The sequence below is a fragment of the Drosophila kikkawai genome, chromosome 2R (assembly GCF_030179895.1).
Source record: "Drosophila kikkawai strain 14028-0561.14 chromosome 2R, DkikHiC1v2, whole genome shotgun sequence".
NCBI lineage: Eukaryota > Metazoa > Arthropoda > Insecta > Diptera > Drosophilidae > Drosophila > Drosophila kikkawai.
Genome location: NC_091729.1, coordinates 2,399,640 through 2,420,218, shown reverse-complemented (window position 1 = coordinate 2,420,218; position 20,579 = coordinate 2,399,640). Strand labels below are relative to the sequence as shown.

Below are 20,579 nucleotides of genomic sequence, written 5' to 3'. Positions count from 1 at the left end.
AACGATGCTGACGGAAGCGAAGGCGTACTCCAAGTAGATCCCGTTGAATAAGTGGGCCTATGTGCAGTCGGGAGTTAAGCGAATGACCCTTGGAGTCCTTTCCTGAGCCATCAAATACGACTCGACAACGGGTGGTAGTGCTATCTGGCTTAAACACTGCGTGGTGTGCCAAATAATTGTAGCGTGCTGGATCCTCACCAACTGCAGCTGCAGGTATCAATTCCATGTGCCCTCGTCTCAGGTAATCCTCCATGAAATCAACATATTGTTGTTTTAGTGCAGGGAATTTTCGAAATATCCTTTCTAATGCGGCGAAGCGATATAAGCTTGCGGCAACGTAGATCCAATTGGAATGATGGGCTCCTTAAATGGGTACTGAACAAAGTAGATACCATATTCTGTACGAGCATGCGTTTTAAGAAAATGTTCTGCAGGATCACTAGCGTCAATCGTTGCTTTGGTCGGATGCACTTGTTCCATGTCCATGAATGATCGGACCAAGGAGTCCAAGTCTTCGTACGCGTGGTAGACTTGGGCTTGCGTAGATGCTTCGTTGCAATCAGTATAACTGCCAGTAATTACCCAACCAAAATTAGTATGTAGTGCAATGGGGTATTCGATACCAAACTCTCGGCGATGTCCAGTATATATGTTCCACAGCTGATCAGCGCCTAAGATTACGTCGATGTTTGCAGGAGCTCCAAACGTCGGGTCAGTCATAATTAAACCGGTGACCTCCACTGATGCAGTAGTGGTCCTTGAAAGCAGGGTGAAGGTAGCGCGACCTCGGCTCACGCCAGCCGGGCTAGCACCTAAACCAACTACCGAAATGTGAGCATGCGTGCGAGAAATTCCGATCCTTTGGATAAAGGACTCGGATACCATGGTTATTGTTGATCCAGTATCGAGCAACAGCCTACATGAGGTGGTGTTGCCACATGCGTCAATAACATTGGCCAGAATGGTTGGCAGTAGGGCTTGATTGTTAGCCATCTCCACAGTATGATGGCTAATAGCGGCAGTATTCATGTCAGCAGCATGATCAAAGGAAGGAGTTGCCTTTAATTCAGCGGCAGATATCTGGGCGGAAGCCAAAGGAATCGATCTTGACTCCTCCGGATGTACTAGAGTATGATGTCTCGCGTTGCACAGACGGCAAGTGTTTAAAGAATTACAATCCGTAACTTGAGCGATCTACTGGGGCAATTGAAGCATAACTTAGTATCCCTGACATCCAAGGCTTTGAATTCAATACATGAATATATACAATATATATATGAATATATACAATATATATTCATGTATTGTGCTGTCCTTGACAATATATACACTCGCGGGAAGGTTGATTTGATCCACTTGCGTGATAGGCGACTTGGCGGCGTCTACTCTGAGCTGGTCTTGACGGCTGCAATGCGTGTAAATCCTGACAAGACTCCAAAGTATCACGATGAGCGAAGAGAAAAGTGAATAATTCATATATGGTGACGTCTTCCTTCTACGACATACTTGCTTGATTTCAGAACCTAATTTTGGTAGCAGAATATGAATTAGCCATACATCGCGGCTGTCACAGTTAAGCGCGTGTAGGCCTCGTATACATTCGTCGGCAGAATCCACAATTTTGCGTAACTCAGCGATATTCAAATTATTAGCGGTTGGTAGCGACAGAAAATTCTGCACAAAAGATCGAGCAATAAGCGATTTTTTATTATAACGATTTTCCAATTTCTCCCATGCATCTTGGTAATTATCGTTACAAACGGCGATATGTTTAATTAACGACAGAGCTTCACCATCCAGATAAGATTTCAGGTAATGGAATTTTTGGCACTTAGAAAGCTTCTCGTTGTTATTCACTGAACTCAAAAACAAATCGCTAAACTGGCTCCAGTCTTCATATTTACCAGAAAATGTGGGAATCCGAATTTTCTCGAACCTTAAATCAGTTGCACTTGAAGAGGTATGAATTTGTTCCACAAGCTGATTCTGTCCCTCAAATAAACGTTCCACTGTACTTTAGAGCAAAAGGTCAGACTGGTCCTGGCCATAATCTTGACCTCCCATTTTTTTTATGGCTTTACTAAAAATAGCGTGGGCACTGTAGAACTTCTCTTCGTATTCCGGTATATCCAAACCAGGGTCCTCGTACCCCTCCTCCAGGTTGAATTCCACTAAGTCATCGGAAAGCTCCATGAAGTGGTTGAAAGTAGCAACTAAACGCTCCAGTTTATGTTGCAATGTCTGCACACAATCACATCTCTGTGCAAAGTCCGTGGCGCTGTTCAGGGTGCGAGTTAGTTGCCCCTTACAGGCACCACGTTGTTGAATTTTCCGATGCATTATCGAGTTCATGGCGAAAATTTTTCTCTTTTTATGCGCGAAGAAAACTCACAAATAAACGCGGGTATCCGGCTACTCGAACGGACCAAAATTTGTATGGCGATGAATGAGTGGACTGTATTGTGTATTTTCTTAGTTTTGTAAGTTCTATTATGATTTATAAGCAGGTTGCGGGCGGTGAGCGGTTGCGTTACTGTACAAAGCTTAATAAGCGATTTTGCGTGCGGTTGCGGTCAAGAATACAGAAGCAATAGAACTGGCGGCGAACAGCGTGCAGAAAAAGAATAATGCAAATGATCGCGTGATGCGCTAACACATAGACAAAAAGCTGCATTTTCGGCTATGCATGTGAGCTTTAAGCTTTCATAAAGTAAACAATACAGTGATGCGCAATTAACAAGGTGCAATTATATGAAATTAAGAACAAGTAAAGAAGCGATGAAAATGACCTATCTATTTCTCGACAAGTACATTTGTTTACAATATATCCAGAGTGGCTTCTTTAATTTTAGACAAATTTACTTTGATTTGTGACCGTCTGAGGCACTTCGACTCCAGAGTCTGCAATCCAGCAGCACCCACTCCATCCTAGAACTCTTGCCTAATCCATCTCGACCAAGTCCCAGCGCTATGAGATAAGGTCGAGACAGAGTACGAAGCTTGTTCAGAGCTAATTTCAGTTGGCTTAGAGGGCGCGGCAGACACCTTGCCTACACTTAAGGCAAAATACGACGACACCTATTTCATTTATGAACGGTGTGCCGCCAAGTTCATGGAACAGATCGATACGATCTCTGCTATAGCAGCTCAAGTCCAATGCCCTGCGCCCCAAAATTCCTTTTCGTCTTGCTGGTGCGAAACGGAAGTTTTTTCGGGCGATTATCTTCGCTGGCCGACTTTCCGAGACCTTTTCACAGCGGTCTATATCGACAATCCTACGCTGACCCATTTAGAAAAGTTGTTCTATTTAAATGCCTGTCCGGCCTTCCTACGGATAATTAGAACTGCCTCCTGGTTTATTTGTGCTCCACGAAGCTTCCAAAGCTGACTCTCTCATTATGGGAGCCTTTAATACCCAAGAGTGCCTCAACGCACTTATTATATAATTTGTATTATCTAAAAATCGAGGAGCCTTTTAATTATTTGAATTATACTTGTCAATTCACAATAAACATGTGAACTTATGAGTGAAAGCTTTCACAGCTGTCTTAAGCTTTATAACGGGACTTTTTTCGTGTTGTTTACATGCATCATGCATTCGCGCGTAATAATTTTGGTGTGCTTCGTGTTGCAATTTGGTTATCAATAAAAGTGAAATAACTTCAAAATCAGCCAAATAAAATTTATTGTTCTTGAAGGTAAGATATTATATAATCCAAATTAAGTTGCATATTTGCAACTTTATACAAATAGTGCGTTGCGGCGGTGAAATTGTGTCTTGAGGCACTGTTGGGAATCCACGCAAACTTTTACAAGCAGCGCCTTTTTCACAGCTGCATGCAATTGTTATGTTTGTTTCTGTTTATTATATGGTTTTGTTTTAAGACTTTCGATCGAAATGGCAGAGCGAATGCGTAGACGTTTTAAATTGTCCGAGTTGACCGATGAACAATTGCTTGACTTGTTCAATGATGTTGAGACGGACGAGAAACTCTTGAATAACTCTAGTGATGACGATGAAGACAGCTTGGATTTGGAAGAATCATTAACACGGCATTGGAGGACGCCGAAACTATTTCATTTATCGACAATAACGCTGATAATGTCAAAGATAATGTACAGGAGCTGGAAATTACCAAAAATCCTGCAAAGAGACCTCGTTCACCACTGCCGATAAAGGAATATTCAGTGTGTACATCTGAGCCTTTTTCTGGTGGTTTCAATTGTGCCGGTAAGAAAACTAAATTATATAATGGTACTCAAATAACTAATTAATTTATTAACAGATGTTGAATCAATAAACAAGGTGCCGACAAAGGTAACATGGCGGCAGCAATCGATACAGGTGCATGTAAACGATATAGCTTTTCGGGGAATTCTTCACTCCCAGATTGTATAAAGGAACTTAAACACCGATGCAGATTTTCTGTTACTTCTTCGATTCAGAGATTATGAATATGATTGATGAATAAACCATTCGGTCAGCATTGACGATATCCATCACTACATTTGAATTTTGATCTACATGTCAACTTATCGGTACCCGAATATAAAAAGCTACTGGGGTATAAATGCATTAGGACCTGTAAAACACTCCATGTCGCGAAACAAGTTTGAAGAAATCAAAAAATTCTTCTCAGTGCGGGATGAGAGTAAGCGAGAAAAGAAAGGCGAGCCAGGATACGATTCACTGTATAGCAAGCCCACATTTTTAGATCACCTGAATCATAGGTTTGATTCTGTGCCAAAGCAAGCACGACTGTGTCGATGAACAAATGTGCAGCACAAAAATGAGACACCACCTTCGGCAGTATATGTCCAATAAGCCTCATAAGTGGGGAATAAAGCTGTTTGTGTTGTGCGATTCTTTTGGTTATGCTTACCGATTTGAAATCTATACCGATGCAGGTGACAACGTTATCTTGCCTGCTCATCCAAATCTTGGAGCTGCGGCCAACACTGTTGTTCGCCTAACAAAAACGGTAGAAAGTTTCAAAAACCACATAGTTTATTTCGACAACTTTTATACGTTTTTACCTTTAATAGTTCACCTGCGTGCTAAAGGGATATATAGCCTAAAAACAGTGCGTGTTAATCGCATTCCAAATTGCAAGCTACCGAATGACATTATGATCAGGAAACAGCCGAGGGGCTTTTCGACTGAGTATGTCGGTTCGTCATATGGCATCGATATAACAAAAGTATTGTGGAAAGACAATAAAGCCGTCTGTTTGCTATCCACTTATGTGGGTGTTAAGCCATTTTTAAAATTAAATGCAAATGAAGAAAAAGCAAAGATAGCTCGTTATGACAGGAAATCTAAAAGACAAATTGAGGTTGTTTGTCCCCAAATTATTCGGGAATATAATGCCCACATGGTCGGTGTTGATCTCATGGATGGACTCATAATTCGTTACCATATTCGAGCAAAAACACAAGATGCCATGACACGTATTTTTTACCATTTGGTTGATATGGCAGCGACAAATGCGTATGTTTTATACAGGCGCATCAACAAGGAAAACAAGAGCACAGTCAAATTGTTGGAGCTTCCGGAGTTTCGGGAATCAATTGCTGCTGGTTTAGTTGCATGTCAAAGCAAGCATAAACGCGGTCGACCATTTCGTGATAATGATCGGAAATTTCCGTCACCATCATCCCAGCAAACTGTACAACCAGGTTGGAAAATGCAATCTCCATCCACGCCGAGATCTTCGCTCACAGTTGGTGAAAAATCAAAGCATCCAATTTCAGATATACGGTTTGATGAACTCAATCATTTTCCTGTTTGGATGAGCCGAGACAGTGGCAAAAGATGGTGCAAGCACTGCAAGAAATCCCAAACACACATATGTGCACGTGCACCGTTACCTAAAAATTTGGCAACTAAACCTAATTCGAAGTTAATTCTATGTTTACAATGCTGAGTTATGGAGGAGTATTAAGTTAAGTTATGTTTACATAATTTGAAATGATTTTCATGTTTTGTCTGATATATTATGTCAAGTCCCGATCGGGGAGGTCTTGAGGGTGGTGACGTTTAAGTCTTCTCCTGACTCGTGTTCTGTGTTCAGAGGTGGTTAATCTTCTGGCCAGACTATTAGGGTGATTGTTTAATTTTTCCATGTACTTAGTTGAAATAGTGTGAAGTTTATCTCCAAGCTTGGACACCTTCAGGTCTCGTTGAATGTCTCTAGTCCTCATGTACCAAGGAGCTCCAGAGATCCTCCTTAACGTTTTTGCTTGAAGAATCCGAATCTTGTTCAAATGACATCTTGCAGCAATTCCATAAACTTGAAGGCCATAAAACAGGGAGGGGGCTAGAATTGACTTATATATCATGACCTTGGAGTAAAGCGATAGTTTGTTGCGGGGTGTAAGGAGCCATGCCATCCGGGAAACCTTAGCCTTAAAAGCATGCTGAATATTCGGAACATGCCTGCCAAATGTAAGTTTACGGTACAAGGTAACGCCAAGGTATTTTTAGGCTCTATGGTGGCCAATGACTCTACCATTAAAATTGACCCCAGGACAGCTAGCTGCACGGTTGGTGAAAGTCACATTCGCACATTTGTCCGCATTGATGCGCACATTCCAGTTCATAGCCCATTCCTGGTAGGCATTTAGACACTCCTGTAAACCAAAGGAAGCAGCCAAAATACTTTTACTTTTCGCTAGCACAGCAGTGTCATCAGCGTAAGTAGCTATTAGTAAATCTTCTTCCGCGACTTCAGTTACTGGTGAGTGACTAGGCATGTCCGAAGCAAAGACCGAATACAGAGTAGGACCTAGAACACTTCCTTGCGGAACTCCAGCTTCAATTGTCTTGACTCTTGATTTATACCCATCAGCCGATACACGGAATGTGCGATTATGCAGAAAACTTTTCACAACCATGTACAGTTGAGGCGGAAAGAGTCGCTTCGCTTTGTACAGCAGCCCAGGGTGCCAGACTCTGTCAAATGCCTGTTGAATGTCCAGGAAGGCAGCTACAGCATACTCCTTCTTCTCCGAGGCTTATAAGGCAAAGTTAACCACTCTATGCAGTTGCTCAGGAGTACCGTGCTGCAGGCGGAAACCAAATTGAAATTTTGGGATCGCACTAGAAACTTCCTGTTTAGAACCAGCGTGTCTATAATTTTACCCAGAGATGGGAGAAGGCTGATAGGCCTGTATGAATCCACTTCTGACGGCGGTTTTCCAGGCTTGAGAACCATGATTATGCTGGCCGATTTCCAAAATTTCTGAAAGTATCCAACTTCTAAAACGCCGTTGAAAACAGACTCAAGGAATTGCAGGGCTTCATCAGTTAATAAACGAATGGTTCTATTGTCAAGAAGATCCTCACCGGGGGTTTTTTTGGGAGACAACTTGGCTACCAGAACTTTCACACATTTGAAACGGCGACTCCAAATACTCTTCCACTTGAAGACACAAACTATCAGGGGTATAATCAAAGGGCTTAAAACGTTGCTCAAGGTTATCAGCAAACACTTTAGCTTTTTCTAAGCTAGTGCGACACCAGCCCCCGCCTGATTTCTGATTGCTGACTTTGGGGAGGACTGAGTATTTTTTTTTTTTAGGCTTTGCTTTTATTTATTGAATCTTCTCATTTATGAGACTAACAATAAGTGTATCAAATCTTACAATACTACCTAACTAGCAGTCATGAGACTGGTACAGAGTAAATGGCCCTGACTAATTATGGCTGGGTTGGATGGTCGTTACGTAGTAGGCGGCTTCTTCTGGAAACTCGTATCAAGTCCCTTGCTAAAGGATTTGGATGGGTGGAGAGTTTTTCCTTGTAGGACGCTTTTTGTTTTTCTATTTCGTTCTTAACTGCAGGAATGCCGAGATCCCTGTGGATGTGTTCGTTGCGAATATACCATGGTGCCCCAGTGATAGTTCTCAGGATTTTTGATTGGGCGCGCTGTATGATGTCTAGATTGGTACTGCACGCCTTCCCCCAGAGCTGGGAGCCATACGTCCATGTTGGCTTCAGTGTCGAGTTGTAGAGCAGGACCTTGTAGTCCAGACACAGGGGCGATCGGGAGTTTATGAGCCAGTGGAGGCTGCTGGCCTTTAGTGTTAGATTAAGTTTCTTGCATTCAATATGTCTTCGCCATGTTAGGCGTCTGTCCAGGTGGACGCCCAGGTACGTTACCACGTTGACTTCGGGGATCAGTGTGCTGTGCAGGTAGAGCGGGGGGCATGTTTGTCTGTTGAGAGTGAACGTTATGTGCTTACACTTTTGTTCATTTATTTTGATACGCCAGTCAGATAGCCATTTCTCGACTACCTTGAGGTGGTTGGCGAGCTGGGCTGTTGCACGGACTGGGCATCTGGAGCGGCTGAGGATCGCAGTGTCATCAGCGAAAGTGGATAATGTTAGCTGGTCGCTTGTGGGGATATCCGCTGTGTATAGAACAAATAGGGTAGGCCCAAGTGCGCTTCCTTGTGGGACTCCAGCTTCGATTGAATAGGTGCCGGATGTTGTTGCGTTGCACCTCACTGCGAAGACTCTGTTGTAGAGATACGACTCAAGTAATTTGTGTGTGTATACCGGCAAAAGTGTTTTTATTTTGTGCATGAGGCCGTTGAGCCAGACGCGGTCGAATGCTTGAGAAACGTCGAGAAATATCGCGCTGCAATATTCTCGATGCTCGAAGGCTGTGCGAATTTCTGATGTTATTCTGTTAACTTGCTCGATAGTTCCATGTTTTTCTCTGAAGCCAAATTGATGGGCTGGGATGATGTTGTGAGCTCCCAGATACGGAATTATGCGCTTTAGTAGGCATTTTTCAAATAACTTGGACAAGCATGATAGTAGACTTATTGGTCGGTAAGATGACGGAATCGTGTGGTCTTTTCCGGGCTTCGGTATCATTATAATTATAGATTTTTTCCATTTTGTTGGGTAATGGCCGAGACTTATGATCCCATTGAAGATTTTACAGATGACCTCAATAGCACAATTCGGAAGTTCAATTATCATTTTTTGAGTTATTAGGTCATCGCCGGGAGCCTTTTTCGGCTTCAGTTCCCTGATGACCTTCGTTATTTCGTTCGGACGAAATGAAGCTGGAGTAGATTCCGTTTCAGTGTGGATTTGCGGTAATTCAAATGGATTTGCAGCAGGGTTCGGCTGGAAAACGCCCTGGAGATGTGAGGCAAAAGTTTCGGCTCTGTCTTTGTCGCTTCGGGCCCAGCAACCAGATGACTTTCTTATCGGGGTGATGGTTTCAGCCGGTGAGCTTAAATTTGGGTGAGCTCTCCATAAGGGATGCTTTGTGCTGGTTGGCGAGAGTTTTTCAATATATCTTAATTGTGCTTTTTCGGCATCTTGCTTCAGGGCCCGGCTTAGTTTGCGTGTGGCTTCATTTAGACGTTGCTTTGAGCATGGCGATCTATTGGTTTGCCACGCCCGTCGCAGACGCCTCTTTTCTTGGATAAGCTGTTCAATTTGCTGGTTCGTTTTGAATTTGTTTTTTTGCACATCCGTCTGTTGTGGTGTTGAGATTCTGGCTGCAGTCACAAGTACCTTTTCCAGTGCGGAGGTGGAGGAGTCGATGTCGGTTTCAGTATTGAGCTGGGGGGCTAGCTCAATGTGGGAACTCACATACTTTTTGTATTTCATCCAATTGGTTCTGTGCGACGTCAGCCTATCGGGGCGATCCGTAGTTTCTGGGCTTTGAAGGAGGGTTATCAACAGCGGCGAGTGATCTGAAGAAAGGTCTGGAAGGGCCTTGGCGTTTATTAAATTGCGTGGGATGTTTTTTGTCACCGCGAAGTCAATTAGATCGGGTATCTTTCTGGGGTCTGCGGGACAATATGTGGGGCTACCAGGGGAAACGTAGTCCAGCTTATTTCTCACATTGATGAGAGCGTTATACAGTTGTCTTCCCTTGGGGGTCACGAGGCGGGATCCCCAATGCGTATGCTTGGCGTTGTAATCTCCTGCAGCTATAAATCGATCTCCAAGAGAGTTGTAAAAATCCATGAATTGACCTTCAGAGATTGTAAAGCGAGGTGGGCAGTAGACAGCAGCAATGCAAAGGTTGCCGTTACCTGACTGCACTTTTATGGACGTAGCTTGCAAGTAATTTGTTGCAAACCTTTGGTGAAAATGGTGTTTGATGCGTTCTCTGATGAGGATGCCGGTCCCGCCGTGGGGTTTACCATCTGGATGATCTGTGCGGTGGAAGGTATAACCTCTTATATGAAAGTTGTATCTGCTTGTGAGGTGCGTTTCAACCAGTAGCATGGCGTCGATGTGATTTTGATTTAGGAATTGTGTTAGTTCAAGTTTATGCCGTGAGACGCCGTTGGCATTCCACGTGGATATACGTAGATTAGACATTGATTATTTCGACTGTTGTGCTACAAGCAACTGTATCACCATATTCTGATTCTGGACAAGCGTTTGCATGGTCGTTTTCATAAATGACATGAGTTCCATCATACTTTGTTGCATGGTCACCATCATGGATTCCAGGTTGTTTTGTGACTGCCCTGGGGCCTGCTGAGCGTTTACCGAGTTTGAGGGGGGAGGATTTTGCATACCTGTTCGAAGAGCTTCAGCGTAGGAGATGCCCGTGGGGGCACTTAGCGGACCAAAAGAGGATCTGGCTGCTTTGGCAAAAAATACTTCTGGAGTAGTTTTTGAATTATAATACACATTTTGTGTATTTTGTTGGCGTGTAGCTGTTGCTCGTCGCATGCGACTCTTCAGCTCCTTGTAGACCACGCAGCCTCTGTAGTTAGCTGTGTGATTTTCTCCACAGTTTTCGCATTTTTTCGTTTTTGGGTCTTCTTTGTTCGCAGGGCAGTGTGCGGAATTGTGGAAGTCTCCACAGACTACGCAGACTGACCGAAGGGTGCAGTATGTTCTTGTATGTCCATACTCCTGGCAATTTCTGCATTGCACAGGACCGTTGCGTTTGTGTGGGGTCTTCCACGGTGATTCTTCGATGCAATAGGAACTGCAACTTGTAGATCGGGTGAACTTCATTCTTCTTCAGGGTTTTACTTTCTGGCTCCAGTTCGACTTTGAAGAGTGGTTGCGGCTTTTTGTTTTTATTTATAATGTTGCTGACATTCTTGGCAAGGAAACCCTTGCCTTTCAGGGCTTCCACTATCTCAGAGGGGGCGACGTCTGGTTCAATTCCTTTTAACACGACTTGCAGTCCCTTGCTGCTTTTTAGTTGGTAGGTGTAAAAATTCTTTTTGGATTCTTCCAGGTATTTAGACACAGCCCGGAAGTGTTCTTCTGTTTTGGTTTGGATTTTTGTTTCGCAAATGTTCCCTTTAATAAGCGGAACAACATGAAACCTTCCGTCCCCGACCAGCGCAACGATTTTGTTGACCAGGGCGTTTGAGCTTTTCTCCCTAATATAAATGGGTGGGGGCTTTGGCTGTTTTTGGGTCTTCTGCTTGGTTATTCTCATCAGCTGCTAGCGGAGAAAATTTGTTGGAGTTGTTTGGGTCGTAGCTTTTGGTGACACGGTTGATCTTAGGCTTGTTACCAACCGTGTTATGTGGGCTAAGCTTACGCTTAATTTGGATGTAGCGATCCATGCCAGTCTGTATGGCCGGAACCGCTTGCCTTTCAGGGCTTCCACTATCTCAGAGGGGGCGACGTCTGGTTCAATTCCTTTTAACACGACTTGCAGTCCCTTGCTGCTTTTTAGTTGGTAGGTGTAAAAATTCTTTTTGGATTCTTCCAGGTATTTAGACACAGCCCGGAAGTGTTCTTCTGTTTTGGTTTGGATTTTTGTTTCGCAAATGTTCCCTTTAATAAGCGGAACAACATGAAACCTTCCGTCCCCGACCAGCGCAACGATTTTGTTGACCAGGGCGTTTGAGCTTTTCTCCCTAATATAAATGGGTGGGGGCTTTGGCTGTTTTTGGGTCTTCTGCTTGGTTATTCTCATCAGCTGCTAGCGGAGAAAATTTGTTGGAGTTGTTTGGGTCATAGCTTTTGGTGACACGGTTGATCTTAGGCTTGTTACCAACCGTGTTATGTGGGCTAAGCTTACGCTTAATTTGGATGTAGCGATCCATGCCAGTCTGTATGGCCGGAACCGCTTGTTGCTTTTCGGAGTTCACGGTTTTTGTTACCATTGAATTTGGCGATGCGGCCGTTGGCACCGATTTCACAATATTGGTCGTTGATTTAGTTGTTGCTGTTGCTTTTGCTACGTTTGCAGAAATTGCAGCTCTGCTTGTTGTTGGTGCGTCTTCCATCGAAACCGGTGGTGGTGGGGTTTGGCATTGGGAGCTCCAAGATGTAGGAGCTGGAATGAGTAGGGCGGGTGAGCAAGAGCGCGCTCTCGTGCCGTCGGCGGTCAGTAGAGCCGGGTTGGGCTTTCTGCTTCGATATCGCGAGTTGAGAAAAAAGTGAAACAGCCGTTTCATTGGTTTACAGAGGTTCTACGCTCATTCGTTTTTTCTGCTTCGATATCGCGAGTTGAGAAAAAAGTGAAACAGCCGTTTCATTGGTTTACAGAGGTTCTACGCTCATTCTTTTGATCGCCGCTCATTATTTTGAGCTGGTTACGCGTGACACCATATAAATGAACTTTGCAGCTCAAAAACACGTCTCACGCACTAGGACTGAGTATTGAATCGTTTCGTGACACGCCAAAGCGAGTAATTTGCACTCATGTCAGGACCCAGGTCTTCCAAAACGTTGTCCATTTGAGTCTGTTTTCTACGAGCAAGAACCTTATGCAAGCGATTGGCAAGTCTTCTGTTGTATATGAGGATCTCCTGTTCTAGCATATTCACTACGAACTCTTCGCTTAAGTCTAAGCAGTGCTAAAATTCTGGGAGGAAGTTGGGGAGGTCTAGGGCCCACTACTTCATGTCGATTTCTGGGGGCAGCAAGCTGAGCAGCCTCAGATAATTTCGTCATACAAAGACTGATTGCATTATCAATATCCACCTCCTCCAGAATTTCTAAATTTACAGCTGTTCAAGATGGGATTTAAAAATGTTGATGTTAGCATTATGGGAAAGTAGTCGTGGGCGATGAAGTTTCCACAACGGCGTGGAGTACAGTTCAGCCAAGATAGGTACATGATCCGACGAGAGTTCATGTAGAGTACGTACGTGAAGTCTGCCTGAAGCAAATCCATTGGTAACGAAAAAGTCAAGATCTGATGGAATTAATAGGGAATTGTAGGAGTAGAACGTAGGTTCGCCCGTAGCCAGAACCTGGTAATGCCCATTTGCGATGACTTCTTGCAAGCGTTTACCTCTAGTACAGGCTCTTGAGTTGCCCCACCATGCATGCTTGGCATTAAAATCGCCACCAGCAATAAATTTATTACCCAAGGTGGCGAACATGGATATAAAGCTAGATTGCGTCCAACTTTCTGCTGGTAGAAGATATATAGCAGCTACAGTGACTGTTCCATCAGAAGTGTGCAGAAGCACACTCGCTATCTGTCTATCATTGCTAGAGGTAGGAGGCAGAGGACTATGACTTAAACTAGATTTAATGATGATTGCAGAGCCACCTCTGTTGTTGCCACTGGGGTGAATGGCAAAATATGTGAGATATCCAGGAAGGAAAATGCGCCTTTCCACACGCATAAGTGTTTCAGTGACTAGCATTATGTCTATATCATAAATACCGAGGAATATTCGAAGCTCCTCAGAGCCTCTCATTAAACCACGAGCATTCCACAATCCGATTTTTAAGCTTGATAAGGTCATTTCGGAATACGTGAAATAAGAACCTGAACAAGTTCTCTAAATGCTTTGTTGGCTTCTACGGTTTCTTGTACAAGCTTGAAAAGTTGGTCCATTCTGTTATTAATGGCCCGAATGGAGTCGTCCAGCGCCAAGAATTTGTTATTAAGGCATTGATCCGATGTTGATATACCAACAGTATCACGTGCCCTGCTATAAAGAGTGTTAGAACGAGCAATATCTGCATAAGAAATATTAGTTCTTAACGCCTCAGCTGAAATAAATTCTCGTGGAGAACTATGAGCCTGTTTTCTTGAGACAAGAAAACTAGTCAACAGAAGCCTGGGTATTGGTTTAAGGATCTTCATTTTTTCCAGTCTGACAGGGCAGCTTTTGTCAAACGAAACATGGTCGCCACCGCAGTTAATACATAAACTTACGTTACTAGTGCATAAGGCAGATCCAGTCATATGAGGACCACTATATTTACCACAAATAGGATCCTGGACGCAATAGTTCTTAGAGTGTCCAAATAATTGACATCTTTGGCACTGTAGCAACTCTTTTCTACGAGCAGCACGCTCAACTGTAACTCTGTAACAACCCAGCTTTGTAATTTTTAGAGACTTTGAAACGTTCGGAGCTGCTTGAGATTGACAAAAAAAAATATTTTGCCTTGTCTTGAAATTAATAGTAGTTTCATTATCATCCTCGTTAACTTTAATACTCTTCCAGTCTGGCTTTTTCGGACAATATATGTTAAGGACTTCAAAGCCAAGATCACTAAAAGCTTTCTCAATCTGAGGACTAGGAACATTAGCATGGATTCCCTTAACAACCACTCTGTAATATAATATAAATATAATATATATAGTAATATATAAATAAATAAAAACGCATGCAAAATAATGAATGTATAATAAAACAAGAAAGAAAGCTAACTTCGGCACGCCGAAGTTTGTATACCCTTGCAGATATTATTTCATTACATTTTACCTATACTTATTATGTTTACAGTTTGACAGTTACAGTTTTGCATTCCCAGCTTTACATTTTCTCTACATCTTGCGATTGTTTATATGGCAGCTATATGATATAGTTGTCCGATTTTCATAATATTGTTACCAAAATTCTGAAATAATACTAAAAGCTCATGTCTCAAAGTAGATGAAAATACGTTGAAAAACAACGAAGTTATAATTTTTTCTATTACTTTGCCTATCGTTGCTATGGCAGCTATAAGATATAGTCGTCCGATTTCCATAAAATGTATACCAAAATTCTGAAATAATACCAGAAGCTCATGTCTCAATTTAGATTAAAATACGTTGAAAAACAACGAAGTTATAATTTTTTCTATTACTTGCCCTATCGTTCCTATGGCAGCTATAAGATATAGTTGTCCGATTTTTATAATATTTATACCAAAATTCTAGAATAATAAAATAAGCTTATATCCCGGAGTAGATGAAAAAACGTTGAAAAACAAGGAAGCAATAATTTTTTTCCCAATAATTTCCTGATCGTTCCTATGGCACCTATATCATATAGTCGTCCGATTTTCGGAAAATTTTTACCGGCTAGACCGGCCTATCAGACGTGGGGGAGGTGTCCTCATAGCGGTCGACTCCACTCTCACGTCCGAATTAATAACTTTCGAGGAATCCAACAATGTTGAATTCCTTTGCGTGAAGCTATCAGTTAATGGTAGTTCCATTTTTGTTACATGTTCCTGCATTCCTCCATTGTCAGAACTTCCTATTTATTGGAACCATCTTTCCGCTATTCAGTTGGTCTCCAAAAGACTTTCGAATACATATGCACATACATGCAACACATTTCAATGCTGCCACTGAATTGAATTGTAAACAAATATGAAATGAATGCTGAAACATTAAGAAATATTATAACATATAACACTCTTATTTGTATCATTAACCCAATAGCGAATATGCCCATATTGTTAGGGTACCTAGCGCGAAAAGTAGCAAAAGACCAAACATTCTTGCTGGCCCGAAATAAAATGGTCGCACACATGCACCCGTGTACGTGAATGCATGAACACGCATACATGTAAAGGCCTGACGCTAACAGCTGACAGCTAACATGGGACGGGTCGCTAACAGCTAAAATCTAACAGTCGCTAACAGCAAACAGTTAACATGGGATTGCTCGATAAGAAATTTTTGTGTCCATTTTCGTTGTATGAAATGACCAGTCTATATGTTGTATGGTTAGTGCTTATATCTACATAGAAATGGCTGCAGGGACAGCAGAGTGGTGTGGCTGGAGAGTAGCAATAGAGAGGGAGACGAGAAGAAAAGAGGAGCCAGCGAGCGGGAGCAAAAGCTTGATCACAAGCGCTCTTTGCCGCTCATAAACTTGCGCCCTTCTGGCGTGAACAATTTTAAATATTATTAAAACCAAATTATTATATATGCAAACTGCAAGAATATACAAACTTTGGCGTGCCAAAATTAGGTTCCTCTCTTGTTTATTTTTTTTAGGTTTTCAATTTACAATAACAATATAAACCCGTTTTTTCTGAAATCGTTATTTAACTCAGAACAACAAAGAAAATGATGACAATCAATTTTTCACAGACAACTAACGAATTCTTTCATACCAGTTTCATTTCGTTGGGGACTTTTTGACTCATAAAATAAAAAAAAAAAATAATAAGGTTCCACTGACAATTTTGAAGCGTTTAAATATGGAGTAATAAATAAAACACAGTGACAATATATATATTAAATAAAAATAATTTAAAATAATCTAATAGATACATTTTGAGAATAAATAAAAAAAATGAATAGCGAAATAATTAAAATTGAGAATTAATAACTATACAAATTTTGACATATGTACACAAGTTTAAAAAAAATATTTCTCAATGATAACAATGTGAATAACCTATTACAAGACTAGCGGAAACGCTCCCTTAAGTTTGCATTAATAGTGTGTAGTTAGTTTCCAAACTTAATAGAGCGTGCTTATTCAAATAACCAACTAAGTCAAGTCAATTAAACTATTTGCTGCTATTGACTTTAGATTTTATAGTTGAATAATAATATTGTAAGTGACCGACTATATTAAAATGTACATACATATGTACATATGTTCGTAAGACTTGGTTGCATTGCAATTGGCTCCAACGACATTTTATTGTGTTTTGGCATTTTCAGTTGTTTACCTTTGTAACGCATTTGTGTTGCTATGTACATACATTCATATGTACATATGTATAAGAACCCTTGTGTGCTTGCATTTAATCAGCCTCTTCGATGAATACGTATTTGCATTGTATTTGTATGGCATATAATGTACATACATATGTAAATAAGCTTGAAGAACAAGTTTTTTTACAGTTTCAGTCGTATACTCAAAGATACATACATTCATATGTACATAGTAATGTACATGAATATCAATTTTTATGTTTATACGTTATATGTTTATTTACATGCCTCTTTAACTAAAATATCAGGAAATTGCAATATTTTAAACAAGGCTCTACTGTAGCAGATTGTCTACATATGGTAATATCAAATAAAAATATCGTATGTATGTATGTATGTAAGTTGTAACACTTGTATGTATATCAATATGTTCAGGAACCGGCACGCCGGCTTGAGCCTAGAGTTGTTGATAATATATCGATATTTTTTCTAAAAATTATATACTTATATCGTGATATTTTTTTTGTCCAAATATCTCGCGATACTTTTATTTGATATTTTTTCCTTGGTCACTAAATTTCAAAGCAACGTACATATGTACATAGATTGAACTTCTGAATTTATGTAAAAAATGATAACAATAAACAATATGAATTAAAAATCGAATTATATTAATATAACAAAGTTATATATATTTGCATATATTGACTGATTCAATCGGCTTTTTTAACAAAACTCTGAGTTGCCTCTCACTTTTATCAGAAAAATAGAACCCTGGTTTTCAGCGATTCAACAAAATGTTTCGTTGAAACTTCAGAAAGTTGAATATATATGGTACAGCGGTTCAACAACTGACAATTTTTCAACGATTCAGAGATTCAACAGTTAAGAGGATAGCATAAAAAAAATTTTTATTAATACGGTCTTCCCACACAGCGCATCTGTGAGGAACGTTTGGGATTTTTCGCAGATGCGAAACTCGTGTTCCCACAGAGCGTCGAAGTGGCATCCGAACAGCTGATCGATCAGCTGTGGCTCATGAAAACGTAAACAAAGACTGTCGAATTGGCAGTTGCAAATTTGAAATGGAACATTTACCAACTATTTTGGCTGTTGTACAACAGGAAAAGGTACAGATTGCGTCAGAATTTATCCACACTAAATTTAAATGAATTAAATGACAAGGAATTTTAGTTTTTCTAATGATTTTTCTCTAACAAAGAGCAAATTCCCCGAAGAGTGTCTATAGGTGGTATAGGCATCCAAAATCTTCAAAATAAGGTAGAGGCAGGCGGTTTATATTAAATAGTAACAATTGGGGACATATTGGGGCAAGAATATACAGAAAAAACGCCAAGAACTATTTTGGGCATGCTTGTAGCTTTGGCGCCACATTTTAAATTCCAAATCTCATTTGTTTCTCGCCAAGTGTGTATACACTTTCGTAGTGATGGTCATATTTTCAGAGTTGCACCGAAAAACTATCGCCTAACTATCGCCAAACAAACGGTCGTTACATTTTGATGCGTTTTGATGCAGGTCCAATTGAGAAAATTTGGAACGGCAAAACCTTATGGACCGTTTGTTCAACGGACGGTAGATGCGCTTTGACGTTAGAGCTGTAAAAGCATCGATAGTAATATCGATATATCGATGTTTCTATTTTTTGCGTTAGTATCGATTTATATTTTGGAGTATCGATATATCGGGTCATAGCCATAGCTTTAGAAAATGAAGTATGCTGTGTTTTGTGCAAAATAAAAAAAATAAAAGATCATCCAGCTCCACCAGTTGAACCACCATCAACAAAAAAATGAAATATTCATTTCTACAAAATAAGTCAGACTTTAAAATTCGATCAAGTCGAGTTGACGCAATTTTGCTTTTAAGGCAATATAACGAGCGCCAAAACCTTTCGGAAGATAAGGAACCTCTTCCATATTGGAAAGTAAGTGTTTTGCAATTTTAATTAACTAGACGTTAATAAAAAAAATATATTTAGATGCAGAATGAAAGTATGGCAGATTTACAAAAACTTGCTAAACGTTAATTAAGCGTTCAAGCTTCTCGTGTGAATCGGAGAGGACTTTTAGTAAGGCTGGATAAATATTGTGCGATAGAAGGAGCTGTCTTAAACCAAAAATAGTTGATAAGCTCCTCTTTATTAACAAAAATTATAATATGTGATATATAATAATATAATATTGATCTCCCATATCGCTTCAATTTATGTAAAAATAAAAGTATATTCTTGGAATATACAAAAAATAAAAAAAAAAACAAACCTTTTATGGTTTTTTTTTGGTATTACCTAAAAAAAACGATATATCGCGATATATCGATGTTTTGAAATATCAATATCGAAAGTATCGATGTTTTTACAGCTCTATTTGACGGTGTGTGGGAAGACCCTATAAACAAAAAAAAAATATATCATATATATTGATATTTTGCAGTGATATTTTAAATATTATCATCATAATTTTTGATAAAAAAAACTATCATCGATACGATATTTTTTTAAAATTTTTGACAACCCTACTTGTGACCACTTGATGGAGGGTAGGGATGTCGAAAATATATCAAAATATCAATATATCGATATTTTTTGCGAAAAAAATAAATATTTTTATCGTGATATTTTTTTTGAAAAATTATCATATTTTATCGATATTTTTTTGAGATATTTTTTGATATTTAAGGCGGTTACACTTTTTATCGGGACAAGGAAAGAAAACATGTATTTGTTATCTTTCATATAAGATACTGTTAAAGCCTTAGTTCGGCGGAAAAAATGAAACTAAACCTAAAACAAGAAAGGAAGCTAACTTCGGCACCACGAAGTTTGTAAACTCTTGCAGATATTAGTTCATTACATGTTACCTATTCCTATTATGTTTACAGTTTTACAGTTACAGTTTTTCATTCCCAGCTTTACATTTTCTCTACGTCTATTGATCGTTTCTATGGCAGATATATGGCAGTTGTCCGATTTTCATAAAATGTATACCAAAATTCTGAAATAATAAAATAAGCCTATATCTCAGAGTAGATGAAAAAACGTTGAAAAACAACGAAGTTGTTTTCATAAAACATACCAAAATTCTGAAATATAAAATGGCCATATTTCAAAAATGATGCAAAAATGTTGAAAAACAGTCAAGTTAGAATTTTTTTTTCTAAAAATGTAGCGAACATTTGTATGGCAGCTATATGATATAGTCGTCCGATCCGGCCCGTTTCGAGTATATAGAAGACTTTATGCGGAGTTTCATTCAGATAGCTTTTAAACTGAGGGACTAGTTTGCGTAGAAACGGACAGACGGACATGGCTCGATCGACTCGGCTGTTGATGCTGATCAAGAATATATGTATATACTTTATAGGCTCGGAAAGGTCTCCTTCCTTGCGTTGCAAAACTTCTGAATGAAATTATAATACCCTGCAAGGGTATAATGAAAACGTTTGCTTTATTATTATTTAAGCATGTTTTTATTATCTTTCATATAAGATAAATTTTTGTTCTGATTTGATTTTAATATAAATAAAAGCAAAAGAAAGTAAAAATAAATATTGTTTTCTTTCATTTATTAATAAATATAAAATAAAAATCGAAAAATATAATTTAAGATCGTATGTGAGTTAATGTTTAGTGGTTATTGAAATTAAAAAAAATAATAATAAAACAAAAATATCAAAAAT

At 39.9% G+C, this 20,579-nt stretch overlaps 2 protein-coding genes and 1 long non-coding RNA gene across 19 annotated transcripts in view; 2 read left to right on the top strand and 1 right to left on the bottom strand.

Annotated features, from left to right (window-relative positions):
- Nucleotides 1-303: 303 nt before the first annotated feature.
- On the bottom strand, nt 304-1,029 carry LOC138928005 (uncharacterized). The gene has a single exon (XM_070283900.1). The coding sequence runs from the start codon at nt 1,027-1,029 to the stop codon at nt 304-306; it is 726 nt and encodes a 241-aa protein (XP_070140001.1).
- A 2,470-nt stretch (nt 1,030-3,499) lies between these two features.
- Nucleotides 3,500-4,508, top strand: LOC108079962 (uncharacterized). Its single transcript, XR_001770891.3, has 3 exons — nt 3,500-3,698; nt 3,886-4,231; nt 4,287-4,508. It is a non-coding gene; the product is annotated as an uncharacterized lncRNA (long non-coding RNA).
- A 12,155-nt stretch (nt 4,509-16,663) lies between these two features.
- Nucleotides 16,664-20,579, top strand: part of LOC108081755 (transcriptional regulator ATRX homolog) — a 596,348-nt gene continuing 592,432 nt past the window's right edge. For all 17 annotated transcript variants that reach the window (XR_011444416.1, XR_011444415.1, XR_011444417.1 and 14 more), the window contains exon 1: nt 16,664-16,773. The gene's annotated coding sequence lies outside the window, so the exon portion shown is untranslated. The remainder of the gene's footprint in view (nt 16,774-20,579) is intronic.

Coding starts and splice junctions, on each gene's coding strand:
- LOC138928005 (XM_070283900.1), bottom strand. CDS start 1,029: ATGAATACTGCCGCTATTAGCCATCATACTGTGGAGATGGCTAACAAT.